The 11624-nt window shown below is 39.8% G+C and overlaps 1 protein-coding gene and 1 long non-coding RNA gene across 2 annotated transcripts; one reads left to right on the top strand and one right to left on the bottom strand.

Annotated features, from left to right (window-relative positions):
• Positions 1 to 298: 298 nt before the first annotated feature.
• Positions 299 to 7583, bottom strand: LOC115158532 (transmembrane protein 165). Its single transcript, XM_029707604.1, has 6 exons — positions 6805 to 7583; positions 6076 to 6304; positions 3401 to 3576; positions 3101 to 3283; positions 2692 to 2797; positions 299 to 2242 (listed from the first exon to the last, which is right to left on the bottom strand). Exons 1-6 carry the CDS (start codon positions 6952 to 6954, stop codon positions 2166 to 2168), a joined length of 921 nt encoding a protein of 306 aa, XP_029563464.1. The 5' UTR covers positions 6955 to 7583; the 3' UTR covers positions 299 to 2165.
• Positions 6304 to 10332, top strand: LOC115158533 (uncharacterized). The gene is made up of 2 exons (XR_003868685.1): positions 6304 to 6580; positions 10021 to 10332. It is a non-coding gene; the product is annotated as an uncharacterized LOC115158533 (long non-coding RNA).
• Positions 10333 to 11624: the final 1292 nt, after the last annotated feature.

Here is an 11624-nt window from a genome sequence, read left to right as displayed (position 1 = left end):
TTTATTTGGGAGTTTCATCCCTTGAACCCTGTGTGGACTTAAACTTAAAGTGCAGTCTTTTCTACCCATTTTATTTCTATGGTGCTAACCCTGCTCTGCAGCATAGCTAAATTAAGTTGTGTGATAACCTTAAGACACATATTCTGAAGGCATTTTTATATCACTGCAAGGAGTGTACTGCTATAAATTAATTTCTAGAGCCAGACTAATCTTACATAAACTAAACATAATGGAACATTTTAAAGCAAACAGTGCTGTTTTCTCCCCTTATTCAATAAAAACAACTTTTGATGTTTTCAGTTGAAGAATCATTTAATGGACAAAGCAAACCAGAAATCGAGTGTCAATGGTCAGGTAAAAAACCTGCTTGCAATTCGCTGCAATCACTCATATCCGGCAAGTAACTGAAAGGTTGCTAGTTCAAATCCCTGAACTGACTAGGGGAAAAATCCATCTGTGCCCTTGAGCAAGGCACTTAACCCTAATTGCACCTGTAAGTCTCTCTGGATAAGACTGAGCATCTGCTAAATGACATATGTAAATATCCAGAATAACTTGGTACATAAAATGTAGGAGCTGAAAAAGTAGTTAAGGTAAGAGAGTCTAGGCAAGACAGGTTTTATTGAGCATTTAAGCATTGATCAGGCTTTACAACAATCAAAAGTTCATCTGTCGCAAACCACGTACATGTACACGCCTGTTCGGTCGTCACAGGGTACAACTGGTCAAATATTGACAATGGAGTCACATTACCCTGTGCACTTAAAAAAAGAAGAAAAAAGGTATTCTTCTCTATAGTACCTTCAAAAAAATACAAAACTTAACAAGAACAAAATCCTTATCTGTGCCTCAAAGTCATAAATAAATACCATTACCAACCACTCAGGACAGGTGCAGTAGACTTAGTGGCTTAGGTCCTTTTTATCGGCAGTGAAATTTAGGAGGAAGCAAAGAAATATTTTATTCCATGATTTCGTTGCCAGTAGGCCTCAGACACAACATCATAATAAACCCTAGTAGCAATATGAGTGGCAGACAGACCAGGAGGCTGGTGGGGGAGCTATAGGAGGAAGGGCTCATTGTAATGGCTGAAATGGAATTAATGGAACGGAGTCAAACGGGGTTTGATACGGTTCCATTCCAGACATTGAGCCCGTCCTCCTATAGCTCCCCCCACAGCCTCCATTGGGACAGACTGGCCGTGGGGTGTTTCCCCCCCTCTGCTGCCTTGAGGCCGGAATGTAGAATACTGACACTGAATGGGTTATTGCTGCTTCAAGATCCCCATGATGCTTAGAACTGGCATGTCTTGTCTATCTAGCAGATGGAAATCGCTGAACAGTAATATTCACAACCGTGAAAAGATTCCCATCCCTGATACACCTGGAGAAATGGTAGATCAACTAATTATGGGGTTTATGAAACAAAGGCAGCCCAATGTTACTGTTCTCAGATGATATTCTGAGGGGAACAAAACGTATGGGAGTTGGCCTGAGGCCTGGCCATAGATCACAGGGACTGAATCGCTTCACAGTGGCCCTAACACTGCACTCCATGGGCCAGACCTGGAGTCAGTGTTCAGCCGGCATATTTTTTGTTGTTGTACTTTTCCTATTGAAAAGCAAAATCCCAAGTATAAATACAGTAAAGTACACACAAGGGTAAAAAAAATGTTTTTTTGGGGGGGGACAACTGCAAACTTCAAGGAGTAGGGCTTTGATGAGTTAGTCTGATGGTGCCCTATGATGTCATTGACCTCCCGGCTTGCTTGAGGAACAATACTGGCGCAATAGAGAACAAATGAGGAAAGCGCCCCCTGTTGCGTAAATCAGGTGTTAAATGAGGTGAAAATTAGACTGGAGTAGGACTTTAAAGCATAATATAATAATAAGGATGGGGAATTAATGAATAAACAGACCCAAGCTCAGTACTGATGGGCCTGAGTGTGAGGGAGAGGTAAGTCTTGTTCTTGGTGTAGGCCACAGGACTCAGACCGGTGAGGGATCACAGACTTAGTAAGACAAGAGAACAGAAATCACACACACTCGCTCAGTCCCATTAGAGAATATTCTCCATATTTCTCCCTCTCAACCACCCACACACTAAATAAACATAGTTGAGCTTTACAGATATGTACAACATTTGCCTGAAAGTCTTCCCTCCAATTAGAATCCAGCATCCGGTTTGATGAAGAGGGCAGAGAAGGCAAAGGCAAGGAACATGATCCCACCAATGATTGTAACTGAGGGGGAGAGAAAAACAGTCCATAACACAATTCTGATGACTACTACATATATTACAGTATAGGCTATGATGACTACTACATGTATTACAGTATAGGCTATGATGACTACTACATGTATTACAGTATAGGCTATGATGACTACTACATGTATTACAGTATAGGCTATGATGACTACTACATGTATTACAGTATAGGCTATGATGACTACTACATGTATTACAGTATAGGCTATGATGACTACTACATGTATTACAGTATAGGCTATGATGACTACTACATGTATTACAGTATAGGCTATGATGACTACTACATGTATTACAGTATAGGCTATGATGACTACTACATATATTACAGTATAGGCTATGATGACTACTACATGTATTACAGTATAGGCTGATGACGACTACTTGACCAGGAACACTGAAAGAAAGAAAATAAAACATTACCAGTTCTGACAGAAATCTTCTGTGCAATCATCCTTCCTCCAACCACAGCCAATCCTGTGCATAGACAGTGTCCCAGAGTACCACCCACCGCCACTCCAAAAGGATCCTGAGACAGAGCATTGATTTATGACACCTTTAATATTCTCACAGAACCAAAAAGCATGACAGTACAGTAGAAAGAACACACAACAATAATTCCCTAACAATATAATTCCTTTTGAGTATACACAGAAACAGTAACTCTTCATCCTGACCATAATCATTAACTGACTTTGTATCCACTGTAAAATGCTTTGCAGCCACACCTAAGCATTATAGCCTTGGTTTGAAGTCAGTGTAACATTTGCCAGAATGTCCCATTTTGACTAGGCAAGCAGACAGACTCGACAGTGGCTCTGTCAGGACTCACCTCCTGGGCACCCAGGATGATGGTGGTGAGCTGAGAGCGGTCTCCCCACTCTGCCAGGAAGGTGAGGGTAAAGGCCTGGATGAACACAGGCGAGATGAAGCTGTGCCACTTCCTCTGAGGATGGCTTGATCCTGAGCCCGACTCCACATCTGCAGCCCCATTTAGCAGCTTAGACATCTGCAGCTATAGGAAATAGGAATACAAGCCAAACATTGAATCCCTTGAACAAGATACAGCAGGGTAATATGAAAACGCATAACAATATGCAAATGTAGGTATGGGCCGTGTGTGTGTACAGACCTCCTCATCCTTCTTTTTAATATCAGCCTGCACCTCCTCCAGCTCCTCCTGGCCCTCGTCTGGACTCATCTTCAGCCCCTCTCTCAGCATGCGGACACCAAAGATGGCGAACAGAGCCGTAGACACGTAGTATGTGTAGATCCTGGGGATGATGGTGGTGGCATAGCCAAACATCACTGAGAAAAACACAAGAGGGTCTTGGTTAGACAAAGAACAGGCAGGGTGACGGCCCTGTAGTCTGTACAGATCCAAATATTCAGACAAACATTCGGACAAACCCAGGATTCATCAGTGGTACCTCCACTAATTGGGATACATTAATGAACTTAGAAGCCATGTCACATCCATTCTAATCACAGGGGGCTTTCTGCATAGAAAAGTCTTGGGTGGGCCACCTAAGTGTTTTTTCGGGCTGCCTATGTCCAAACATTTAAATACATATTTTTTAAATGAAAATAATTGTTGGGATTGTAAAGCTCTCCGTGTAAACTTAAACAAATATAAATAAAAGCTAGGCATTCAGGAATATTTTGGTCACGGCATGAGGCCCCCCATTGATGTTGTTATAATCTTTGAGTCATTCAGATAGAATAAGACATGGCAAATTGTGTACAATTTCAGGAAATTTGCTATAAAACTGAATTTCTCTCAGCCGCAAAGCAAAATATGTAAAATTGCAGGAAATTAGCAAACTGCAACATTGTATCTCCGCCACATGGCAAAATGTGTAGAATTGCATAACATTTGCTTTAAAACAGCAAAATTGGGTCACTGCAGAAAACAGGAGTTTAAAATGTTTGGTCACCTACTGCACCATTGACCATGGCCATGTCCACGCCCCTGCCATGCCGACCACTTACAGTTGAAGTCGGAAGTTTACATACACCTTAGCCAAACACATTTAAACTCAGTTTCACAATTCCTGACATTTAATCCTAGTAAAAATGCCCTGTCTTAGGTCAGTTAGGATCACCAGAATGTCAAATGTCAGAATCATAGTAGAGAGAATGTAGAGAGTAGTAGAGAGAATGATTTATTTCAGCCTTTATTTCTTTCATCACATTCCCAGTGGGTCAGAAGTTTACATACACTCAAATAGTATTGGGTAGCATTGCCTTTAAATTGTTTAACTTGGGTCAAACGTTTCAGGTAGCCTTCCACAAGCTTCCCACAATAAGTTGGGTGAATTTTGGCCCATTCCTCCTGACAGAGCTGGTGTAACAGTCAGATTTGTAGGCCTCGTTGCTTGTACACGCTTTTTCAGTTCTGCTCAGAAATGTTCTATATAATTGAGGTCAGGGCTTTGTGATGGCCACTCCAATACCTTGAATTTGTTGTCCTTAAGCCATTTTGCCAAAACTTTGGAAGTATGCTTGGGGTCATTGTTCATTTGGAAGACCCATTTGCGACCAAGCTTTAACTTCCTGACTGATGTCTTGAGATGTTGCTTCAATATGTGCACATAATTTCCCCTTCCTCATGATGCCATCTATTTTGTGATGTGCACCAGTCCCTCCTGCAGCAAAGCACCCCCACAACATGATGATGCCACCCCCGTGCTTCACGGTTGGGATGGTGTTCTTCTGCAAACATAACGATGGTCATTATGGCCAAACAGTATTATTTTTGTTTCATCAGACCAGAGGACATTTCTCTAAAAAGTACGATCTTTGTCCCCATGTGCAGTTGCAAACCGCAGTTTGGCTTTTTTATGGCGGTTTTGGAGCAGTGGCTTCTTCCTTGCTGAGCGGGCTTTTCAGGTTATGTCAATGTAGGACTCGTTTTACTGTGGATGTAGATACTCTTGTACCCGCTTCCTCCAGCATCTTCACAAGGTCCTTTGCTGTTGTTCTGGGATTGATTTGCACTTTTCGCACCAAAGTACGTTCATCTCTAGGAGATAGAACGTGTCTCCTTCCTGAGCGGTATGACGGCTGCATGGTCCCACGGTGTTTATACTTGCGTACTATTGTTTGTACAGATGAACGTGGTACCTTCAGGCATTTGGAAATTGCTCCCAAGGATGAACCAGACTTGTGGAGGTCTACAATTTGTTTTCTGAGGTCTTGGCTGATTTCATTTGATTTTCCCATGATGTCAAGCAAAGAGGCACAGAGTTTGAAGGTAGGCCTTGAAATACATACACAGGTACACCTCCAATTGACTCAAATTATGTCAATTAGCCTATCAGAAGCTTCTAAAGCCATGACATCATTTTCAGGAATTTTCCAAGCTGTTTAAAGGAACAGTCAACTTAGTGTATGTAAACTTCTGACCCACTGTAATTGTGATACAGTGAATGATAAGTGAAATAATCTGTCTGTAAACAATTGTTGGAAAAATTACTTGTGTCATGCACAAAGTAGATGTCCTAACCGACTTGCCAAAACTATAGTTTGTCAACAAGAAATGTGTGGAGTGGTTGAAAAACACATTTTAATGACTCCAACCTAAGTGTATGTAAACTCCCGACTTCAACTGTATATCCCATTTTGAACCAGAAAACCTCCCCAGAAAAAAACTCTGGATCATCAGAATAGGTACAAATCTGTCGTTCTGCCCCTGAACAAGGCAGTTAACCCACTGTTCCTAGGCCGTCATTGAAAATAACAATTTGTTCTTAACTGACTTGCTTAGTTAAATAAAAGGTAAAATAAAAAAATTAATCCACTAACCTGAGATGCAGGTCATAAAGCCAAGGGCTAGAATTGCCCCCAACAGCACGGTGAGGCGATTGTAGCGCATTGCCATGATGGCAGCGATGAAGAAAGTCTTGTCGCCCAGCTCAGAGACAATGATGACAGAGATGGCAGCTACAAAGGCATGGATGAAGCCCAGGTTCTCGGATTTGCTGGAGTCATTTCCACTGACCTCAGGGCCAATGGCGTGAGCAGTAGGTGCTTTCTGTTGAAGGGGAAAACAAATGTCACTTCAGGTCCACAACAGGTTGGCCATGAAAACCATGTTACGATTTGTATGTCCACATACTGTATCTTGGAATGTGTAAAGTCTGTCTAATTGAAGCGGGTAGTCAAGTCACGTAGAGGGAGGGGCACAATAATACTTGTTAGCTATGAGCATCAATTACTTCACTCATTGCCAGTTCAACTTCCTGACTTGGGCTCGTGACATGGACAGAACAACGCGGAACTGAACACCACACGAGCTGGAAAGGAACAGGTAACGTTAGCTATGTCTTCCCTAAAACGTGAACCTCGAAAGGAGGTCAGTGGCTAGGGGAATATGTACTGGTGGCGGTGACGTTGCTTTGGCTAGCTAGTTAGCATTAACTATCTATGTGGAATGCTTTCGAGTTGCTAACCATAGTTAGCTAGTATGCTACCGTTAGCATGCATGCGAAACATCGGTGTATTGCATTTTATTGATGATTGCTAGCTAACTACCTCTTGTGGCGTTTGTTCTTGGACATGTTTGTGTTCCTCCTGGATCCCAGCAACACCGACCGACAGCAACACCGCGATAGCCATGGGCAGCAGGACACATATCACACTTCTGTTAGCCCTTCCATCCCTTACGTCGGCAAGGAGAAGCATTTCAGCGAAGCGTGCAGATTGTGTTAAAATGCTGATAAGGGCAGTTTGTAGTAGCGTAGCTATGTGTTAAATGATCAAAATTACTGCCCCCTGACTTCATGAATCACTCGGTATAATTAGCTGTAAACGGCCTAACTACATAGCTAGCTAGTAGAGAAGGCAATCTGTCCCTCACTGACTGATCGAACTCATACGGGATGTGAAGTTGTTACCTGAAAGACTAGTAAACAAACCACTTATGTGATTGGACCGCTGAAAGGAGGACGTGTATGTAATGTCCCTACGTACCTACTCTGCAGTACTGTCATTGGCTATTTCAACTTTCAATTTTTAGATGTCATGGAAAATGTCACTAGACATACTTGCAAACCCATGTTAGTCAGACATTAGAATTTGTCCTAAAATTAAGAAAAAATATATTTAATCATTGGGATCTTTTTATGCATGGGAGAGTGCTTCTGTCCAGGGCAGAGGGACTGTCTCGCTTTGTGTACTTCTCATGATCTTTATTTGTAAATCCCTCTACCCGTATAGAGATCAACAAGACCTTTCTTGACTTCATCTGGAAAAATAATTCTTACAAACGGAAAAAAGTCAGTCCTCTCAAATAAATCAGCTGAAGGAGGTCTGGAAGTGTTGGATTTTGTTTACATAAATAACACTTTCAAGATCAATTGGTTGACCAGATGTTTGGTCAATACAGAATCAATTTGGTATTTCATTCCAAACAATGTGTTTAATAAGTTGGAAGGTCTTACATTTTTACTGAAATGTAATTATATTCCTGAAAGATTACCCGCTAAATTGTCTAGGTTTCACCAACAAGCTTTAATGTCCTGGAAAATATGTTTCCTGCACATTTTTTCAGACATAACTTTAAGGAATAAGTCATTGTTCTACCCTAGCTGGCACGAGAGGAATATTGACTTTGTTTTTGATGTTTTTGACAACAGGGGTAATATTCTTGCATATGAACAATTTATAACATTGAAAGAGTTTCCAATACCTTTCAGAGAGTTTATTTCTGTGATCGGAGCCATTCCCAGTGGTCTAACTACACTAATGAAAACTCATCTTAGCTTTGGTGATGATCACAAAGCTTTTCCAGAACTCAGTTTGGAAGGTGTGGGTTTACTTGAGAAGTCGTGTTGTAATAAATACATAAGGCACATTTTCCATTCACAGAACCAACTGACGCCTAGAGGAAAATTTTTCTGCAACATGCTTATTCCTGACATTGTCTGGAAAAAAGCTTGGTTGATGCCTTACAAATATTGTATACCAAACACATTTAAGGAAGTGCACTTTAAGATTCTACATAAGATATATCCATGTGTTGTCCAAATTTGTGGCTATTGATGATATCTGCGTTTTCTGCTAAAAATGTGAAAATTTGACTCGATCGTTCTATGAATGTAAATCTGTGATAGAATTTTGGGAAAACCTTGCAGAACACTTATTTAGCTTTTTGAACACTACCCATGTTTTTTATACACAAACAAAAGTTCCAGAATTCTATACCAAAATTACAAATATTTTTGATTGAACTGAATCATCATTATCCCTAGTGAATAACAAAAATAATATCTTCCTGATTCATTATATTGAGATTTTTTCTGTGTATACAATTGCATTAGAATTGTCATGCTTTAAAAAAAATGGTTTTATATATTTTTTGATTTAAGTATTTTCTTATACCTGTGTTTTGTTTTGTTTTGTTATACATGTTTGATGTAGCGATGTAAGTTGTTGATCATTTTGTATTATGAATTTAAAAAAAGAGGAATAAAATATATATATTTAAAAAAAAAGACTTGCAAACCCATGAAGGAGTGTGTTCAGCATGACAGAACGGTGAGCAATGTTGTATAGAATGGTAATGTACTGAACGACCAGTTAAATAACATTGTGGTTGTAAGGTGTGCTGCAGGCATAGACGTGGGAAGTAGGATGCTGAGCAAGCTTTCAAGATCTGTGCATTGTGCCCTTGGGCTGAATACAATTCCCTTCTCCAGACTGCCAATTGCCTGTGCTCCAAAGCACCTCTCACTTACATGGCTCTTTCAGATATCTCAATTCTTATTAGCCAATGCCCTTCACCTGATCAGATCCTTTTCACAGGCATTGCAGCTCCAAAGTAGGCTACAAGTGAAGACAGACACATCAGGGATGCAACGGCGCGCCTCCTTATCAAATTCCGAGGCGCATATTGATAAGATGTTAGAAGAATGGTCTACATTTACTTTGTCAGCCAACAAGATGAGTAAGGAACAGCAAAAGCACTAGCCTATGTCAATCTACTATATCCCATAGTACAAAAGTTGACCTATTCTATTAGTCAGCTTGTCCTTCTGTGTGAGAAATAAATATTTAAAACATACTCTGACTGTTGTTGGACGCGATAGATCCAAATGAATACAACCACCCTTTTAAAAGCTATGAGGCTGATGCAACCGATCAGAACGTTTAGCTCAAAATGTTGATAAACTATTAGGCTATTTCTTCACATAAGCACAGCAATGCGCACACACGGCAGTAGCTATAAGCGCAAATGTTCCAAAATGCAATTAGTGGGAAACACAGTTCTCAAAGTGCACTGCAAATGCTAGCGGTTTCATATGACCTAGATGAAAATATCCTTCAGAAATGTAGGAAGAGGGAAGATGTAAAGGCACAAGCATGAGTTCAAATCAAATTTGATTGGTCACATACACATGGTTAGCAGATGTTAATGCTCGTGCTTCTAGTTCTGACAGTGCAGTAATATCTAACAAGTAATCTTACAAATTCACAACGACTACCTTATACACACAAATGTAAAGGGATGAATAAGAATATGTACATGTAAATATATGGATGAGCGATGGCCTGCCGTCCGGTACTGTTGCCCCACCTCTGGTTTACTGACCCCTGCCTGCTTTGACCTGTCTATTGCCTGCCCCTGTTGGAATATTAAACCATTGTTAATTCAAATTGTCTGCATCTGGGTCTTACCTTGATTCTTGATAGTCTGAATACTTTCCAAATGCACTGTTTATTTAACTATTTTTCAATGTTACTTTTCAGAGGGTGCGCCTGGCAAATACACAGTCCATGTCTCAATTGTCAAGCTGCCAAAGTTTTCTATTCAAAAGGCCATTCAAGATGGTGGAAAGCCTTTTTCAGCATCAACTGACATTATTGATAAATCTACATCTTCTTTTTTAGCATATTGTATTATACTGAAACATGTTATTGTATTTGTTAAGTGTCTATTTTTAATAATCCCTGTTTGATTAATATGTGTCAAGTCTGGTAAGACTTTTGCCATTCTGTTGCTTTTGAGTTTATTTCATTGTCACAATTAATTAAACTTATGGGACTGTAATCTGCAAAGAGCTCCAGATCTTCCTGGTTTTAATATAACTGAAAACTGTTTGATACATGGAACTAGGAAGCACTGAATTGTCATTTCAGTAAATAGGGGCGCTACCTTGTCCCAGAATGTTAAGTAAAATTCTATGGGATGCTGTCCACACCTGGTGCTTTTCTCTGCAAGAAAGTCTGAAGTGGGTGATTTTTATTTTTTGTGATTCTTTTGTCTGCTGATAGTTGCTTCAGAGTTGTTGAGTCTAAGAAGGCTGTAGGATCAGTCCAATTGCTGTTTAATTATGATTTGTATAGATTTTCATAGAAGCTTTTAAAATTGTCATTAATAGCGTTGCTGTTTCTAATTGAAGCATTTGCATCCTTATCTTTTAAAACTATAACTGGCTTGGCCTGTATTCATTTTGTATTTATTATGGATCCCTATTAGCTGCTGCCAAAGCAGCAGCTACTCTTCCTGAGGTCCAGCAAAATTAAGGCAGTTTATACAATTTTAAAACATTACAATACATTCACAGATTTCACAACATACTGTGTTCCCTCAGGCCCCTACTCCACCACTACCACATATCTACAGTACTAAATCCATGTGTATGTATAGTGAGTATGTTATCGTCTGTGCGTGTGTGCGTGTGTGTGCCAATGTTTGTGTTGTGAGGGCCGTAAGGTGTTTACTGGGTTTATTTGCCATTAATTAGTATGTTTTGAGTTTAACATATAGTTGTTGGCTCTCTTCAAAAGTAAAATATAATTTGCCTGCTTAAGTTCAGAAATATTTGTTTCTTCTTTACCGTGTATAGACTTTATGGGCTTTTTGTAAGATAGTGATTATTATTATTTATTTTTTACTCAGATTTAACTTTTTTTGTTTTTAATTTTCTTCCCAAATGATGTCAGGGGTTGGCTTTTCTCTGTCCTCTATGTCTACATTTGTAATGGTAAAGGTTTTATCTTTTCCTTTACATATTTAATACATTTTGAGTCTTGAAGATAGATGCGCTCTGTTCATTCTCCATATTCTGTCACTAAGTGTATTTTCTGCAACAGATCAATTTTAATGGAAAATGTGCATATTGTTTTTATGCGGATTTTTGAAAATTTGCATGAACATCTGTGCCAATTGAATGGAAATCTAGCTAGGTTTTGAACCTCTTGAACATAGCTTCTGACTAGACTGCTTTGAGCCACTGCCAGAGAAAATAGCTCAAACGGACAATCCACATTGTAAACCCAAACAGACATTAACTCAACCTTATAGTGCCATCCAGTGGTTGCTGTGGGAACTTTCATTGAACACATTCATA

Source organism: Salmo trutta, chromosome 22, assembly GCF_901001165.1.
Source record: "Salmo trutta chromosome 22, fSalTru1.1, whole genome shotgun sequence".
In the NCBI taxonomy this organism is placed as follows: Eukaryota; Metazoa; Chordata; class Actinopteri; order Salmoniformes; family Salmonidae; genus Salmo; species Salmo trutta.
The sequence above is the reverse complement of the archived record's forward strand: the minus strand, read 5'-3'. Positions and strand labels throughout refer to the sequence as shown.

Coding starts and splice junctions, on each gene's coding strand:
- LOC115158532 (XM_029707604.1), bottom strand. CDS start 6,954: ATGCTTCTCCTTGCCGACGTAAGGGATGGAAGGGCTAACAGAAGTGTG. Junction 3,284..3,400: donor TTAAAAAGAAGGATGAGGAG/GTCTGTACACAC, acceptor TATTTCCTATAG/CTGCAGATGTCTAAGCTGCT. Junction 2,243..2,691: donor GAAGATTTCTGTCAGAACTG/GTAATGTTTTAT, acceptor TCTCCCCCTCAG/TTACAATCATTGGTGGGATC.